The 19,239-nt window shown below is 37.1% G+C and overlaps 1 protein-coding gene across 2 annotated transcripts in view; it reads left to right on the top strand.

Moving 5' to 3' along the window:
* Positions 1-19,239, top strand: part of PPP3CA (protein phosphatase 3 catalytic subunit alpha) — a 300,421-nt gene that overhangs the window by 248,421 nt on the left and 32,761 nt on the right. For both annotated transcript variants that reach the window (XM_032631851.1, XM_032631852.1), the window contains exons 9-10: positions 16,575-16,700; positions 19,148-19,222. In XM_032631851.1, the coding sequence (XP_032487742.1) occupies positions 16,575-16,700; positions 19,148-19,222 (201 nt within the window). The remainder of the gene's footprint in view (positions 1-16,574; positions 16,701-19,147; positions 19,223-19,239) is intronic.

Genomic DNA, 19,239 nt, shown 5'->3' on the forward strand with positions numbered 1-19,239 from the left:
CATCCGGATGATTTCATGAAAATGTAAGACGGTGTCATTAAGTAAAACCAAGAGAGTCAAACACTAAGTACATTCGACAAGGGGTGATTTTTCTAGAATGGTCAGAGAAAGTCTTATTTCAGATAAAATACGATCTGGACATGGAAGAATCATTAACGTTTGATTAGAAAGAGGAAAAAATTAAGTAAAGGCCAGTGTCTTTGCAACTTTTTTATTTTTAAGCAGCAAAGACTTTTTTTTTCATCTCCAAACAAAATCTCAATCTTGAAGCCTCTTGTGTAAAATCAATAAGAAGTAGTTCCCTTTGGTTGGATAAGGCTTCTCCATCTTGTCCGCAAAATTCCCCTTGGTACCTACAAGAAATGCAAGAACTCAGTATGTTGTTTTGCATGTCCCACCGTGATCCTGTTATTTACCAAAAGTATATAATTTATGAGCACTTTTGTTTTTGTTGTTTTATGGCATTAAACTTTTTTTCTGTTAAACCTAGTGAAGGCAGTGCCCAAATGAATAATTTTCTTGACAGAGACTGATTACTAAGTAGCATGTACTATACTTACAAGTTTTTTTAAAATTAAAAAAAAACCCTCAAAACAGGAAAAAAAAAAAGAAACAGAAAGAGAAAATTGAGATTTTAACTCCATGAAAACAGGTCTAGCCTTTTTCCATCCATCACAATGCTAGGCAATGCAGTTTTGCTTGAGACCAATAGAGATTTCTTGAATAAGATGTGCATTGCTTCTTTGTCTGTGGTTCTGATTTAACAAGGCAGGAACTTAAAAAGCAATAGACATCAGTGCATTGCTATCTTTGAGGTTCTGTGCTTCTTTCACTCTGCCTTTAGGGCAGATCACAATCTCTTGGGGAGGGGATATAGAAGCATTTCATTTTGGGAACCTTTTCATAAAAGAAAAAAATTCTCCTGAGAGAAGAAGATAAACTGATAGGAAGAAGAAAGATATATTCTTCAGTTTGAGCACAATTTCAAAAGACTTTTGTGGAAAATCTCTGAAGCACTTTCAAGCTATTACACTAGCACTGTGTACAGTATGTGGGACTGGGAGTTCACTGCTGAAGGGAGGATGACTGTATTAGAATAAAATAAATGTTAACGAGAACTTTAAAAGCCAGTGCAGTAAAACTGGGTTGCAAGCACCTTCAAAACACAATCAGTGGAAAGAAACAGCCATGAAGAATCTCTGAGTTAACCATTTGATTCTTAGAAAACAGATGACCATCAAGGCCTCTGGGATTATAACCTAGTAGTTAGAGTGTGATTTGATTTTTTAAATTCCTGTGAATTAAGGAAGCAGTAATAGCTCTCTGGCAAAATGAAAGAAAAAGAAAAAAAATACGTTTATTCTGCCATCTTTTTTTTAAATTGAAGTATATTTGATTTACAATGTTGTGTTAGTTTTAGGTGTACAGCAAAGTGATTCAGTTATACATATACATATGTATTCTTTTTCAGATTCTTTTCCCTTATAGGTTATTATAAAATATAAAATAATCATTATAAATTATTATAAAATATGGGTTAGAGTTCCCTGTGCTATACAGTAGGTCCTTGTTGCTTATCTATTATATATATATAGTAGGGTGTATCTGTTAATCCCAAACTCCTAATTTATCCCTCCCCCCCTTCCCCCTTTAGTAACCATAAGTTTGTTTTCTACGTCTGTGAGTCTAGTCTACCGTCTTAAAACCGATAATAGTCATATGATCAGCTTCATGTTTAAATGTCCAACCGTTCGGATTAGTAGTTCATACTTGCCTGCAATTAAAAGCAGCTTTCAGAACGCAGTGAGGACTGTACATGTCCCATCCCCTATGTCAATCCCCATCTCCTATGTTAATCCATTCAGTTCTTATCCTTTCCAGTCTGCATTAACAGACAAACAACTTGCCCCTCTTCCTGCTTCGGTTTCCTCACTCTGACAAATCCTGCTTACCCCTGCAAGATGCCAGGGCCAAAGATGTAGCTCTGAATCCCAGCTCTGCCGTGAGACAACGAACTCATCTAAAATTATTGGCATACAGTGACATCTCTGTAAAATGAGAAAAAAAAAAATTTTGTGTGAATAATAGATGAAGTTACTTTGAACCAAAACGTTGTGCACTATTAAGATATTATCATCATTGAATATTTTATATTGCTCGAATTATGCCATGTGTCTGTGTGGGGCTTCCCAGAAGCTGGCAGAATACTATTCCTCTTCAGCTTCATAGTTATAATTTTACTTTATGGGTCAGTCTACCTTCGTGACCGATCTCTCTGCTTCCCTCTGCATGAACCCTTTACTTTAGCCAAATTGTTCTGCTCATCGTGCTGAACAACTTTTGGCTTTCCTTTTCGCCACATCTTTGCCCACCCACTTCTTTTCATCTATATCTAGAATACTTGTCTTGCTCTTCTCTGCCCATGTAAATGGACCACACCCCCTCCAGTCTGTCTGTTGGTAGTTCTCCTCTTAACGCCTGTAATACCAATCATTTACCCTTCACCTGCAATACCAATCATTTGCCCTCGTACTTAGCATTTACTTTTGTTTCTAGTTAGCTTTTCCGTGCATTCCTATAACTTCCCAATCAGATAATAGTTTGAATCAGGGGCTTTTTGATACACATTGTAAAGCCAAGTAGCATGCCTTTTACATGGTAGGCAGCCAATACGTGCATTGATCAAAGCATTTTCTTTCTGGGAATTAATAGCAAGACAGTGCCCAAAAGTATCCTATCGGTGTTGACCCTCAGAGCTTTATCTGTCTTTAAATTACTGCTGTAACCAGTGTTGATTTCCCAGTTGGAGTTAAACATTTGCAGAGTACTTAGCACCTTTGAATTGTTTTTCTCCTGTGAAGCTGTAGCCCAAGGGAAAAGCGATTTCACAATTATCCAGATACACCAAACAGAAGAAAAATGCAGTAATGACACGCTGCTACTGCTGCTGCTGCTTTTTCTTCAAAATAATTTTCCATCTGTGAAAGTGACTTCAACCTCATCCACTCACCAATGTAACAAACCTTTATTGAGAACTTACTGTATACCAAGTACCACGTGAGGTGCTAAGGATATAAAATAGACAAGACAGACATGGTCTTTTTTCCAGTGGGGTTTATAATCTAGTAGTGTGATAGGCGTTAAAGAATTTCACCAATAATTTAAATATATTTGCAAAATCCTACAAAGAAAAGAACGGTATGAAAGGAGAATGGAAATAAGCTGGTGGCAACAAAAAAAGCTTAACTGAGAAAGTGACATGTAAGCTCTCTTAGAGTGAAATCTCTCAGTGCTGAAAAACACAATGGCAGATGTGAACTCTGCTTTAAACAATTTGATTTGGCCGAAAACTATAATAAACCTCTTTTTAAAAGTGTTTTAAACCTTGATGTAAACAGTTAAGTCCTTTGTCTCTCTAATGATTATAACTGTGCTTCAAAAAAATCTATAAAGTAAATTGTAGTAGGTTTCCATGGATGGATGCTACAGATGTAGAGAAATATAAATATGTATTCCAGGGGTGTACAACTCAGTTCTAAGAAAATCTACTGACAGTAAAATTAAGTAATTAAGTAAAAGGTATTAAATGAAATGTATTTTGGAGTTGAGAGGAAAATCTAAATGACAACCAAACTAATACAGTGATCAAGACCAAAGATTAAAATGACAACCAGGAAAGAAATCAATTCAATGTTAAAGTAAGTTAAGGAAGAGAAGTTGAAAATCAGGTTTCAAGGATGGACAGGAAAAGCATTGTTTACAAGAATTTTGAGATTTTTTTTTTTTTTGCAAAAGTCTATGCTTTTGATAGAAAAAAACATATTACGATGTTTTGGACTTTTAAACTAGACAACTTGATAGATTTACTTATAAAAAGCATTTTAATCTTACCAAAACTTGCAATTTCAACATCCTCAAATATTTCCCAATCAAAAAGTAGACAGGGCCTTCAGGAAGATACCATTTATAAGTTAAAAGATAATGTCTGACTTGGCAGGAAAATACTATCATAAGGGAGGATTGAATTGTTAATATAGTGAACCCAGGTAGGAATCTGATTGGCAGTCGTGATGTGAGCTCCAGGAGCAAATGCAGTATATCTGAAGCCAACTGGCCTTGAAGCCCCACCTTCCAGCAGGAGCTCTCAGCGCTCAGTGACACATCATTGACACAGCATGGTGTTGCCAGGCCTTACAGTCTCATTCCCTGCCGCACCGCAGTCCTTTCACACTGGGAGCTTGTTTCACCATTCAGGAATAACTTCCACAAACTTAGAGATAACTGGAACCTGCCAGGTTCAGGAGCCAAATAGAACCAGCTAGATTCCATCTTTGTCCTGTGTGGAGGAGGGAAAAGGGCTGGGGGAGTCTCTGGAAGGGAGTAGCATCAGTGCCCAGGCAACCCTGAGTAGCACCTCTGCCTCTTTCTCTACAGCATGTGTAAAAGTTTACTTCCCTGTGAAGACACCCACGTTTTATAACAAGGGGCCATTTCTGTAGAGTCTGAGGTCTGTCTGCAGCATGGGCATCACCTTTATCATTAACATATCCCTTTTAAAGCATTTTTGGGGTATTTGCAACCATAGCCATAAATATGATCACTAGTTGCTTCACAAATTGGATAAAATTAATCTAGAGACTTTGCCCAATGGCAAAGTTTTCCCAACCCTTACTTTATTCCTCTATCATCTCAAATCTAAAGGTCTTCTTAATTGCTCTTGAGCAGCTGTTTGGTCAGTTCACTTATTTCAATATAGAAAATGTAGATACTTAATCTTTCACTTCAGATTGTATTTACATTTAGATAAACTATAAAAATACCATCTATGGACTGAATGTTTGTGTTCCTCCTCTCCCCAAATTCATTATGTTGAGACTCTAACCCCGGATGTGATGTATTTCGAGGTGCCACCTTTGGGAAATAATTACTGTTAGATTAGGTCATGGCTGGGGCATTGTGATGGGATTAATTATAAAGATAGGAGGAAACAGAGGATCTCTCTCTGCATACACCAAGGAAGGCTACGTGAGGACAAGACCAGCCAGAGGGCCCTCACCAAGAACCTGACCCTGCTGGCACTCTGATCTGGACTTCCAGCCTCCAGAACTGTGAGAAATAAATGTTTGTTGTTTAAGTCAAAAAAAAAGAAAGAAAGAAAGAAAATGTAAATACATATTCATGGTAGCATTTTGTTATTTGATATTTGCTAACAAATGCTAAAGCAAAAGCAAACAATAAGTAAGATACACCCCCATGAAAAAATAGTCATTTCTTTATTTATTTGATAAACATTTTTATTTTTTAGCCCAATGAGTATTGGTAGAATTACACACACCAGGAAGATAATGTCTTAATAATGGTTATTAAACCTAGGACAATCTACCAAGAAGTAGTATGGAATATAAGAATCTATGAAGGAGTAAAGCAGAAACCATGAACAAAACTCTTAGTATTAACTCCTTTTATTATCAGTATGAGATGGTAAAAAAGAAATTTAGGTAGACTTTTAAAAGTAAAGAGAACTTGAAGTTAGAAGGTTTTGATTGGTTTTCAGAGAAATCATCTCTCTGAGATAAATGGATAAAATTAACTGCAGAGAGGTTTCAGTAGAATGTCCCCTTTACGCTGACTTTTATAACCAGGATTCTTCAATATGTGCAGTTCATCAGTGGTTGTGATTTCCTATACCTATAACAATAATAATAACTAATATTTATTGAGCATTTACCATTGCCAGACAGTGCTCTACATTTCCATTCCATGAATAAATGCATTTAATCTTTCAAGCACTCTATGAACTACATTATAATCTTGATTTTACTGATGAAAAACCAGGACACAGAGGAGTTACATACTTTCCCCAAAGTTCATGCAAGCTGGTCAGGGAATGGCACTGAGATGGAAGCTCAGCAGTCTGACTCCAGGGCCCACGGGTTACCCTCCTTCTGTGCTCTTGTGCGTCAGCTTTGTTATGTGAAAGCTTTCAGGGCAGCGTTTGCACTGATCCTCTATTCAACTCAGGGGTTCATTGTGTTTAGGTGACTAGTTTTCAATAAGAAAGGAAAAGCTTTTGAAATGAGTCATTTGTTATCACTTTTAAATTACATGAGTGTTTTACATCCAAATACATACATTATGAAAAGATTAGAGTATCTTTTGTACTAGTCTGAAATAAATGTCTCCCTTGAAAAGATATCCCCCAAAGCACTTATGCTTTTGCTTTTGTTTATTCAGCTCTGCTGTGAAAGTGTCATTGCTGGAGGCCGCTTTCTAAATAGATTAGTTTTACTCCAGTAATCACCTTGCTTACATTTAAACATTTAATTAATGGGACAGAAGGTGAAATAGAAAACCTATCAAGATTGAATATTTAGGGATTACTTTCCCTATATATTTTAATTGAATTAAGCTACGTATAATCTATGTATCTTTACTCTAACATATGGCCTTGATTTCTTTTTTTTTTTACATCTTTATTGGAGTATAATTGCTTTACAATGGTGTGTTAGTTTCTGCTTTATGACAAAGTGAATCAGTTATACATATACATATGTTACCATATCTCTTCCCTCTTGCGCCTCCCTCCCTCACACCCTTGCTATCCCACCCCTCCAGGCGGTCACAAAGCACCGAGCTGATCTCCCTGTGCTATGCGGCTGCTTCCCACTAGCTATCTACCTTACGTTTGGTAGTGTACATATGTCCATGCCCCTCTCTCGCTTTGTCACAGCTTGATTTCTTAACCATCACCACTACAGGATTTTAAATTTCAGCAGTTAAGTAATTGTGGAGCTTCAACAAAGTAAGTACTCTATGGCAGTGGGTGCGATAATCCTCGCTTTTCTCAAAGCTCTGCCCATAAAATCAGATCTCAGTGTTCTGTGAACCCTTCCTTGGGGATGAAGACAGGACCTCTAGCAACCTGAGTCCTCCATCCAGATTCCTTGTCAGTGCTCTTCTGCTGCCCCTTGGACGGGACCATTTAAGGCTTACATATTGTGTTACATTCCATTTTCTGACAGATGGTTAGAGGATTCTTACCCTGGACTGAAACCAACTTCTCTAGAAATCTAATTGTCAATAAGGCATTTAACAGGAGGAAAAACAAGAAATATATATTTATTTGTGTGTGTGTGTATATACATATATGTATGTGTATATATATATATATACACACACATAACATATATGAAACGTTAAAGATGTGAATCAGTGGATTATCCCTTGCTATTCATTATCTAGAGGTTCTAGACCTGCAAGACACTCAGTAACATTACTTCCACGAAAAGAAGTAGATATCAAGTGTATAGGCTTATATTAACTCAGTGCCAAGGATATCTTGGAGATAGCAACCTAGAACCATTGCAAACTGCAGCTTAAGGCTTGATACCAAGTACAAGGTGAAAGCGCATACAGACACTGAAACAGATACAGATATAGGCACTACTTTTCAGAGTACCTCCCACCGAGGTACACTTACCCTTGTTATGCATTTGGAGCTGATAAGTATCAGCTGTATTGAATGAGAGCCAGTGTTTCCTATGTCCATGCCACCTCCCTCAGTAGCTTAAAGCTTCAGGTAAATCTTTCTCATTTAGTCTAGGGTTGATTAAGCCTTATTTTAACATTATAATTGTATAGATTAGAACTTAAAGGAACGTACCAGCTCTAACTGATAAGGAACTCAAAACTGCCGATGACTCCTTCTTGTTGACTTAGCAAAAAATATTTAATGGTAGAAATTCAAATTCTCTATGTGAAATTGTAATGTTAGAAATGATTCACAGTGTTTGACTGGACTTGGGCTAATCCCAAGGATCAATTTTTGGCCCAAATTCTCTGGATCCTAGTATGTCGATGTGACACATTAAGTGGGAATTGTAAAATGGCAAAACTATTAAAAATAGATAGCCATTCTTTCCTCAAGGAATTTGAAACTAAGTCATGATACTTTACATTTTTCAGGTGCCAAAATTTTATCTGATTGTATATATTATAAATATTAATCCCATACATTATTTTATTTGATCTTCATATTTTGAAGATGACCTAATTATTCCTATTTTACAAGTTTGAAAGGTACGACTCAAATAAGGAGAAATGTTTGCCGGAGCTCACATAGTTACTATGTGACAGAGATAATATTATTTCCACTCTTATCTATTTTAGAATCTTACAATTTTAAAACAGAGTTTAGCCTCTGAAGTGACATATTACCTTTTTCCCAAATTCTTTCAAGCACCCTTCAGACTTCTGTTCATATGTGGTTAGTTACATTTTTAGTGTCCTGACAAGTTACATGTTTTATGTTTTTAAATTTTTCTTTATTTTCTCTTTTTTTTTTGCCTGCCTGCCTTCTTTCTTTCCTTCCTCTCTTTCTCCATCTTGTCTTTCTTTTCTCTATTTCCTTTCATTAGATCTTTTCTTCAGCCAACACTGTTGAGCATCAACCATGTGCCAGGTATGGTACAAAGCACAATAAAAGAAAAAAAGAAGAGAGATCTATGCCTTCCTCATTCCTTCTATCATCTGCCTTCCACTTACTTTACTCAAAATTCTGTATTTGAATAATACCTGATTCAGAATTTACTAATGCAGTATTGAGAAGGGAAACACATAACACACACCCATGCATACATACACGCGCACACACACACACACACACACACACATAACCATAAGATTGGCTCAGATAATAGATATATCTAGTACAGTCACCTTCCTTCATGTAAGATAATATCATCCACATTTATGTAGGAGACTTGTGACAAAGTTAAAGAAGGTGTTGTAGGTGCCGTGAAAGAGGCATGTACAAGGTAAGAGGAGGAACAAGGGTTAGATGTGGGCGTAAAAGGATTATATGCAGAAACACGTGAAACACACACACGTGTATTTCAATAAGTACAAAATCATTAGCTCATACCTTCAAGAAAATTATATATAACTACTGTTTGTATCCAGTAATACTAAGATATTTCAGGTTGGTTGAAATTCAGTCATTGTGTAGAAGTTGCTGAGCATATGTCTGTGAAATACACTCTGGTAAGTACTGAATTGAGCAATTTAAACATTAAATTTCTCAAGAAACCCATGCTGAAAAATATCATTATGACAGAATTACCTGAAAATTACCTATAAATTGAAGACTTGAAATCCGTCTTCATAAATGCCTTGAACACTTACTTTGAGCCTAACCTTATGAGCCATAGAGTAAAAGTGAGTTACAAGCGTAGCCCTTGCTCACCAAATACAGTAACCCTCATGAACTGGTAAATTTCCTTTGAACTAGGTCATGCCCTTTACCTAGGTCACTAACAATAAAAAAAAGGAATCTTCTTAAAACAGAATCCATCAGGCAAGTATAGGACATTGAGAAGAAAAAAAAAGGAAACAGGAGTGAGAAGTCAAATTTCTAAATGGAAGGAATCGTAGAGATTGTGTTTATAGATGCTATAACAGGTACTACAATAACTATGCATATATGTGAATGTACATATATATCTTCTCAAGTTTTTAAACGAAACTTGTACCCTCCCCAAAGTAATCTTTATGGGAACATATAGATTTTTAAAAATCTGTAGCATCTCTCCCAGAGAGAAGACCCTTTCATGCAGCATACCAACATAATCTTAAAATTCTGCCAAAGGACATTATGAGTACATAGTCCTACCTCAAGAATTTTATCCATCAAACTATCATGTCTCCTTCTATGATGGTAGGACTTTGCCAAAAGAACACACTGATGCTACGTTTTCTACCAGGGTATCTGAGGGTGGAAGAATTGAAAGGAAAAAACATCCTGGGCCTATTGTGCTTTTTTTTTTTTTTGCGCTTTTTCTGGATGGCTTCCAGGGATTCTATTTGCTTTCCTCTCATCTTTGTTTCTTTTCTGTCCCTCTGTCCCATCTTTTGAAGTGGGGAGTGGATTGTCAATTCGAGTTGAGATAAAAACGTTAGCAGAAGGGTGAAAAGAATAAAATTTATCATTTCCCTTCTTTTGAGCTCTTCTCTCCTCTATCTTAGAACTGCCCTAGTAGTGTTGAGAATGCCTGAGGTATGTAGGGAACATTACAGTTACTAATCTGAAGACTTTCAGAAAAAGAGCTCTGTGTTCCTCTTAAAATCGACTTGGAATGTGTTGAACCCATGGTTCGGTGAGCTCGTCAATGCATCTTGCTAGCAATATTTTGATAACTTCTCTTAAACTGGAAGCTCTCTTTGACCTTTCTATTTTTGTCATGTACTGCTCTGTCATCAGCTTCCCTGATGATGGCAGTTGTAAAGAAGATGCTGCAAAATGTTATCAAGTTTTTGTGAACTATTGGTTTTTGTGTCTCATCAAAATTTTTAATTTTAAAAAGTAGGAGAGACCCCTTTAATTTACAGATTTGGATATGGCCTAGCAATTTATGCATGCTTTGATAGACGGAGGATTGAATTAAGATCTAGATTCTCTTTCTCGGGCTTCACTATATTCAGATGGCCTTGTGGTATCATTAGAAATAATAGAGGTCCAGTGCCCCTTCCCTATTTCCTAGTAGGAGCAGTCTCTTTTTTTTTGTTTGTTTGTTTTTTTGTTTTTGCTTTTTTGTTTCTTGCGGTATGCAGGCCTCTCACTGCTGTGGCCTACTCCCGTCGCGGAGCACAGGCTCCGGACGCGCAGGCTCAGCGGCCATGGCTCACGGGCCCAGCCGCTCCGCGGCATGCGGGATCCTCCCGGACCGGGGCACGAACCCGTGTCCCCTGCATCGGCAGGCGGACCCCCAACCGCTGCGCCACCAGGGAAGCCCGGAGCAGTCTCTTTATCACTGACTTTTATATCTTTTACATAAGCATGATGGGACCAACTAATTGCATAATTTTGCAACCATAATTTTGACATCAGAGAAAGAACTGGCAGTCAGGTCTCCAGATTCATGGGGATTAATATTCTTTCTATTATACCAAATTTCTTCTGGCTATCCTTCATCCCTGTGTGTGCAACAAAAGAGCATTTGTTTCTGTGCTGTCTGGTCTGCTCTGAACAATGGTTCATAACCTAAGGCCCGTATATGTGTCATAATCCCTCTCCGGGCCTCTGATACAATTGGTAAAGGACATGAGGTCATGTGTATTGCCAGCGGAATAGAGGAGTTCCTTGATGGTAGACTTTGTTCTTTTTTCCTCTCTCTATTTCTCAGACAAGGTCTCAGGAGGTGGTCTCGAGTGATTCTTGAAGTACAACCATTTGTATTATTTATATGCACTGGAGATAAACATCTTTCAAGTACTTCAGAGGAGAGCACCCTGTTAGGGCTCAGTTGAGTTCTGTAATTCCAGCGGCAGTCAGAGGAAGGTGGCAGGGGTGGAAGATGAAACGTTAACTGTGAATTTCATGACGGAGTATTTGGGACTGTTCTGGTTTAATGTTTTTCATGTATTTTTGCAACATATATATTTATGCAAAAAATCAAAATTCATACATTAATGTAAGATTATTCAAGAAGTATATTTGCATGAGTATTTTATGTGGCTGAAGAAAAAAGAATATATATTATTGCACTTGCATTTTTAAATGAAAGCTATTTATTTATTTTAACATGTTTATTGGAGTATAATTGCTTTACAATGGTGTGTTACTTTCTGCTTTATAACAAAGTGAATCAGCCATACACATACACGTGTCCCCATATCTCTTCCCTCTTGCGTCTCCCTCCCTCTCACCCTTCCTATCCTACCCCTCCAGGCAGTCACAGAGCACGGAGCTGATCTCCCTGTGCTATGCGACTGCTTCCCACTAGCTATCTATTTTACGTTTGGTCGTGTGTATATGTCCATGCCACTCTCTCACTTCGTCCCAGCTTGCCCTTCCCCCTCTGCATATCCTCAAGTCCATTCTCTAGTAGGTCTGTGTCTTTATTCCCATCTTGCCCCTAGGTTCTTCATGACCATTTTTTTTTTTTTTTAGATTCCATATATATGTATTGGCATACGGTATTTGTTTTTCTCTTTCTGACTTACTTCACTCTGTGTGACAGACTCTAGGTCCATCCACCTCACTACAAATAACTCAGTTTCATTTCTTTTTCTGGCTGAGTAATAGTCCATTGTATATATGTGCCACATCTTTATCCATTCATCTGTCGATGGACACCTAGGTTGCTTCCATCTCCTGGCTATTGTAAATAGAGCTGCAATGAACACTGTGGTACATGGCTCTTTTTGAATTATGGTTTTTTCAGGGTATATGCCCAGTAGTGGGATTGCTGGGTCGTATGGTAGTTCTATTTTTAGTTTTTTAAGGAACATCCATACTGTTCTCCATAGTGGCTGTATCAATTTACATTCCCACCAACAGTGCAAGAGGGTTCCCTTTTCTCCACACCCTCTCCAGCATTTACTGTTTGTAGATTTTTTGACGATGGCCATTCTGACTGGTGTGAGGTGATACCTCATTGTAGTTTTGGTTTGCATTTCTCTAATGATTAATGATGTTGAGCATTCTTTCGTTTGTTTGTTGGCAATCTGTATACCTTCTTTGGAGAAATGTCTATTTAGGTCTTCTGCCCATTTTTGGATTGGGTTGTTTGGTTTTTTGTTATTGAGCTGCATGAGCTGCTTGTAAATTTTGGAGATTAATCCTTTGTCAGTTGCTTCATTTGCAAATATTTTCTCCCATTCTGAGGGTTGTCTTTTCATCTTGTTTATGGTTTCCTTTGCTGTGCAAAAGCTTTTAAGTTTCATTAGGTCCCATTTGTTTATTTTTGTTTTTATAGAAAAATAAGAATAAAGTTCTATTAATAGCCTCTTAGAATTACTGAGAATATTCGTCAGTCTTTGTGTTAATGATGAGATCTTTGCTGCAGAAGTTTGTGAACATCATTTGGGTCTGGAAGAGGTCGTGTAAGTTATCTGGATAAAGCCATGTAGTGAGGTGAGGTAATTTAGACATAGAGACATCAAGTGACCATGTGTCTTATAATTCATGACAGAATCCATCTCTCGGTCTGGGCGCCTGGCCTTCCAGTCCAGTACTCCTTTTTTTAAAAAAAGAATAAATGTGGAAGGAGAAGGGTGAGAATATTGTGGAATACTGGAAAGTTGAGGCACTTCAGGTTCAAACCCAAACTGAAGTTTGCTGCTTCTCGTGTGTGCCCTTGGGCAAATAACCTCTCTGCTTATTTTGAAAATGCAAGTAAGAATCACTTTTGAGAGAGATTGCAAAGATTTGTGATTATAAAAGACCAAATATAGTGCCTGGTATAGAGCAGATGCTTAGAAAACGTAGCTGCTGTTAACTGGTATTATTTCTGTTGTTAATAAACAAAAAAAAAAATCTGTAAACAGTATCTGCTTTATCAGTAGGCACGCAGATAAATTAGGTTGAGCCAATGTTGAATGAATAAATGCTTTGTCTCACCAGCTACAAAACAGAGCTTCTGCTTTATCTATTGTGGACAAGCCTTATCCACACTTGTGAATGTGCATCCTATTTCACTTTTCTCAAACATGTATTTTGGCAAAAAGCTAAAACCTCTTTAATTATGAATACCATATTCAAAGTTAAATTAGTATAACAGCTGGGACTAGAATTCATACATTTATAATTTAGGAGAGAGAGAGGGTGTGGTGGAAAGGGAATGGATTTGGTGTCAGTAGAAGCTGAGTTTGAATAGGAGTGATATCTTCCAGTTAGTTCCTGGTTGCATGATCCTAAGAAAGTCACTTCATTTCTTGACCTCAAATCCTTAGTTTATAACATGAGGGCAGTCACATCTGTTTCTCAGATTTGTGGTAAGGATTAAGTGACATATTATAGAAAGCCTCTCTCTTTCATCTGGGGTACTGTCAGTTATAACACTTACTTTCCTTCTTCCTACTGTACCAACCTAACACTAATAAAAAGTGGGGGAGTGGACTTAGAGGAGAAATTACTCTTCAAAAAGATGACTTAGAAACTTAAGAGATCCTTTTGAAGATGGGAGGATCCATTTCTGCTAATAATATGCAGTATTCAAAAATGGTAAAGACCTTTTCCATGAAGCCGGTGCTCAGGGAGCAGTTAGCAAAAGCGGGAAGTACTTCACCTTTCCCATCTGGCAGATCCCAAGTATTGGTATTGTAATTTGCCATGAGTTTTTCATTTTGCATGTTTCTGATACTATGTGAATGTATCCTTAGGCCAAATGACATATCACATAAATGATAGGATAATGCAAAGATGAACAGGTTTACAGAATTGTATGCGGGATTCAGCATTCCATGGGAAGAAGACAGTTAACTCCCTCCATATCAGTGTGGATTGCATTATCTGCAATTCCTGTCCCCAAACCATCTGTGATTCTGTTCCCTGGAACTGGGTTGGTCAGCCTGAAATATGATTCAAAGGAAAAAACCTCACTGTTCTCAAGTATGATTTTTGTTAACTTCAAGCTGCTGAAAACATCCACTTTATTATTCAGCTGCAATATGATGTATGTAGTATGCAAATCACAGAAAACTGTACATCCTTCCCGTGCTCTGCACTGATCGACCCCACCAAGATTCTGTTAGTTCTGAGCCACACTTTAACAGTAGCATTGCTGCTGTGGAATACATCCAGAATAGGATAAGCAAGATGGGGGAAAGGCTCTAGAAGCGGTCTCATGTGAGGAAGGGTCAAAGGCATTAGGAAGAATTTTCTTGAAAAAGATTATAGGGAAAATACCAAGATGTATCCTTAGCTTCTGAGCATCTGTGCTAAGAAGGTGGTATATGGAACATAAAGATAGAGAGCCTGCTGTATGGTACTTGTCCTTACAGCCGTAGGGAGACGTTGGATATATACATATACACTTAGAATAGCTGTGATCAAAATTGAATAATAAATGCAAATAGAGCTGTAAGTCAAGGGCTTTTGGAATTCAGAGGAGAGACATCCACCAGAGGAAATCAGAAACGATTTCACAGAGGGGATAGTGTTTGGGCTGGGCACCGAAGGATGGGAAGAATTTGGAAATTCAGAGTTTCTGAGAAAACATTCCAGGTGGAAGGAAAACGCAGAGTTATGAAAGCAACGTTATGTTAAAGATGTCGATAAGTAGTTGAGTAAGATATTAGTGCAGACGTTCGTGCAAAGCTCAAACCCAGTAAACTCCCAGGAGCTTTTCAAAAAAATATATATTTTTAAGGGATATCTTTATGCATAGCAATCACATGCTATAACATCTTCCACATACAAAAGTCAGTCCAAAAATTAAAAAGTCATGAGATGATTAATTTTTCTATATTTTAAACCGCCAAACAAAACCAAGAAAAGCTCATTTGACAGCATCTAGGATCTGTTCAATAGTTTCTGCTAATATAATGCTAATCATGCTATGATAGGATAATAACAGTAAAATCTTGCCAAAACTCAGCAAGGTACAGTGTGAGAGTATTGTTCTTAATATTTAAAGGACTGTCATTTAGAAACAGAAGTATACTTGATCTGTATTTTTCCAGAAGGCAGAACTAGGATCAGTAAGTAGTAAAGAAGGTTTAAATTCCCCCTGAGAATTTCCTACAACTTAAAATCGTCTATCCGTAGAGGAGATGACCCTATTAAAACAGGTAGCTTTTGCTTCATTGAAAGTATTCACGGACACCTGCTCACCCTGTGTCCCGATTGCTATAGATGAGGTTCTGAACCTGGTTAGAAGTGAGACTAGCCATGCTCTTAACATCTCTGCAAGCGTAACATCCCATGTGAGTGTGTGTCCAACCTACAGATACCAGGCAAAACAGAGTGAAGCAGGCAGATTGATTTTCCCATTTTTGAGGATGGTGCATCCTTTTCAGAAGTCAAGGGTGGAGTCAACATCGGCATATTATTTAAGGCAGGATTCAGTCCAAACATTTTACTTTATTAAGTCAGGAGTGCAGTCTAATTTAAACTATTTTGTACAACTGTTGTGAGTTGTACTGGAAAAAAGTGTGCTTTAAAAACAATAGATATAAATTCTGTTCAAATATTTAAGGATATTATTAAATTATATCACACTAACTTAGCTATGCCACTTTTATTCGTGTCACCAGGTATTAAATAAGACTAAAATGGGGGGCTTCCCTGGTGGCACAGTGGTTGAGAGTCTGCCTCCCGATGCAGGGGACACAGGTTCGTGCCCCGGTCCGGGAAGATCCCACATGCCGCGGAGCGGCTGGGCCCGTGAGCCATGGCCGCTGAGCCTGCGCGTCCGGAGCCTGTGCTCCGCAACGGGAGAGGCCACAACAGTGAGAGGCCCACAGAAAAAAAAAAAAAAAAAGACTAAAATGTTCTTGGCTGCAAAAGGGGCTTGATCCAATTCCTGACATTTGATTAACTATCTTATATAAATATTTGCCAAACTATAATGCCATTTCATGTATAGTATTTATACATTGTGCAGTTAGATACTACACTGAATGAAGTTTAAATCCATAACTAAATAAACATTCATGACCAATGAAGCTGTTTGCCTTCATGTTTTGGAACTTAAGTCAAATATATAGTTGAATTTTCTTGATCAACTCAAGCCATGTGTAGAAGCAGAAATATGTGCTTGTGAATCTAATGTCCTTCTTTTTGTTTTCTTCAGCTGCAGTATTGAAGTATGAGAACAATGTCATGAATATCAGGCAATTCAACTGTTCTCCTCATCCATACTGGCTTCCAAATTTCATGGATGTTTTCACTTGGTCCCTGCCATTTGTTGGGGAAAAAGGTATGTTGTGGAATCCTGAGATGTTCTTAATGAAATGGTATGGGAAGGAAGGAGAGGTAATGCGGCCTTTTTTACCATGAAACAGTCAGAAAGAGAAACACTTCGGCCTAACCAGTAAAACTCACAAGCTTCACCGTAGGAGCAGTGATTTGAAAGTATGTCACTGTATATGCTGTTAACAACATGCAATGAGTGGAATTAAGGGGAAATAAAAGAAGTGAGGAATATTAGGATAATTTATATAACCTCATTAGAATAATCCAACCCTTTAAAAAATAACAGATTCATAGTTTTGATTGGCTTCAAGCTATAATGGCTACCTTCTTTTCTTACCCCTTCGCATTATAATTCAAAAGTATAATTTTATTTTATAGACTACTGGTCGAATTAAAAGTTTGCGATAACCATGCTTTCCTCACATTTCTGATGTTAATAATAATCATTGTACGAAAGTGATTAGTGGCTACAGTATTTTGAAACACAACATGTACAATAACAAAAAAATAGTTCATTTTAAATATAGTGGCCATTAGTATAAGGTGAGACAAATTTACATTTAAAAAGTTATTAGCATGCCCCAGGTTTACAGAAGAATTGGCCTTATCCTTCTTTCCTTCCTTCTCCCTTTATTTGGTTTTTATATTTTGACCTAAACCTCAGCAAAAATTTGGAGGAAAGGCCTGCACCCACTGAACTTGAGTTTTCAGTTCAGGAGGTTTAATGGTGATAATCTGGATCATTCCTCATGCAACATCTTGAGCATCACAGAGAAGGTGAACGTGCATTGTAGTAAACATAAGAGCTTGCACGTGTTTCAGAAAAATGATGTCTTATGGGGGGATTTTAGAGAAAAGCTGTACATTCTTCTGAAACATTTGTTTGTTTATATTAATACATACGTGTAATATATTAATATGTGTAGTATTTATTTTCCTACAGTCAATGTGTTTTTTCTTTAAATATTCTATAAACAATTAAACCCGAGAATCTATGAATTGTCAGCAAAGAAGTCTTCCCTTTCAACACCAGAATAAGTCAAAAGTAAATTTTAATACTTTCTGATAAATGTTCCCAGTACTACTCCATGTCACCACTTCCTTGCACCCATCAGATCACAACATGGACACAGAAGCACTGAGAATCCTGACAACTACCCTTGAACACCCTTCATTTTGGTTGTTTCTATTAATTATTCAGATTTTGAACATCTGTTATAAAAGAATGTATTAATATATTCGTGTACATAATTTACGTTTTTTTCTCTTTTTTTTTAACTTTATACTGGAGTATAGCCAGTTAACAATGTTGTGATAGTTTCAGGTACACAGGCGAAGGGACTCAGCCACAGATGTGCATGCATCCATTCTCCCCCAAACTCCCCTCCCATCCAGGCTGCCACATAGCATTGAGGCAGAGTTCTCTGTGCGATACAGTAGGTCCTTGCTGGTTATCCATTTTAAATATAACAGTGTGTACATAATTTACTTTTGATAATTAAACTGAAGCTCTGAGTTAACGTTGGCTCCAATGAAGTTTTACCCTTTATCATATATCTTCAATGCTAGAAGAACACTGATTTTAAAAAGTAACTCTTGAAGAAATAGTGGACAGGCTTCTTTTCACATTCGTGATAGAACCCAACCTAATTTTTTAAAACGTTCAATGCAAATAACGTGTAACTTAGTGTAAAGTGTTGCAGTACTAATTTTCTGTGTATAATGCTTTTATACAGCCCTCTTATAATCTATTTACTCAAGTAAATTTCTCATTAAACTTACCTGAGCTTCATTTGTAAAACCTTTTTGAAAATGAAGCTTAATGTTGTATATGTGTATATATGTATATGTATGTGTATATATATATATATATATATATATCAACACATTCATTTTTTAAAATCAATATTCTCACAACTACCTCAAATATATTAGTTCATAAATCATCAGTTTTTCTTAAACACAAAACCACATTTCTATCACTATTCTGGGTTCTCTGGGGGACTAAAACATTTAAAAAAGAGATCTAGCATTCACTCGATCCCTATGAACATAAAGTTTGTAATCTGGTCTAAATCTAGCAGCATCATTGTACAAATAAATAAAAATTCAAAAGTAACCATTTTCTCCTTCATAGATTATAGTATATTCATATCCACATTTTTCTTTTGTCCACTGTCTATTGACCTATAGCTGGTAAATGTTACCATTAGATTTTGTAGGCATGAGCTAATGATTTTAAAAATATAAAGTCTGCATAGAAATACAAAGCCTGTTATCTTTTATGGTCTGAATTTTATAGAAACTACTTACAGGAAATTCCATCTTCAATATAGGTAAGATTGTTATTGCTAAGCCTGGTCATTAACAGTGCCAGGGTAATAATTAAGGTTATAGTAGAAAATGTAGACTTTTTTTTCCTTTCTTTCTTTCTTTCCTTTTTCTCTTTAGTGACTGAGATGCTGGTAAATGTCCTCAACATCTGCTCAGATGATGAACTGGGGTCAGAGGAAGATGGATTTGATGGTAAGAGCCTCGAGCCT

This window comes from Phocoena sinus, chromosome 5, assembly GCF_008692025.1.
Source record: "Phocoena sinus isolate mPhoSin1 chromosome 5, mPhoSin1.pri, whole genome shotgun sequence".
NCBI lineage: Eukaryota > Metazoa > Chordata > Mammalia > Artiodactyla > Phocoenidae > Phocoena > Phocoena sinus.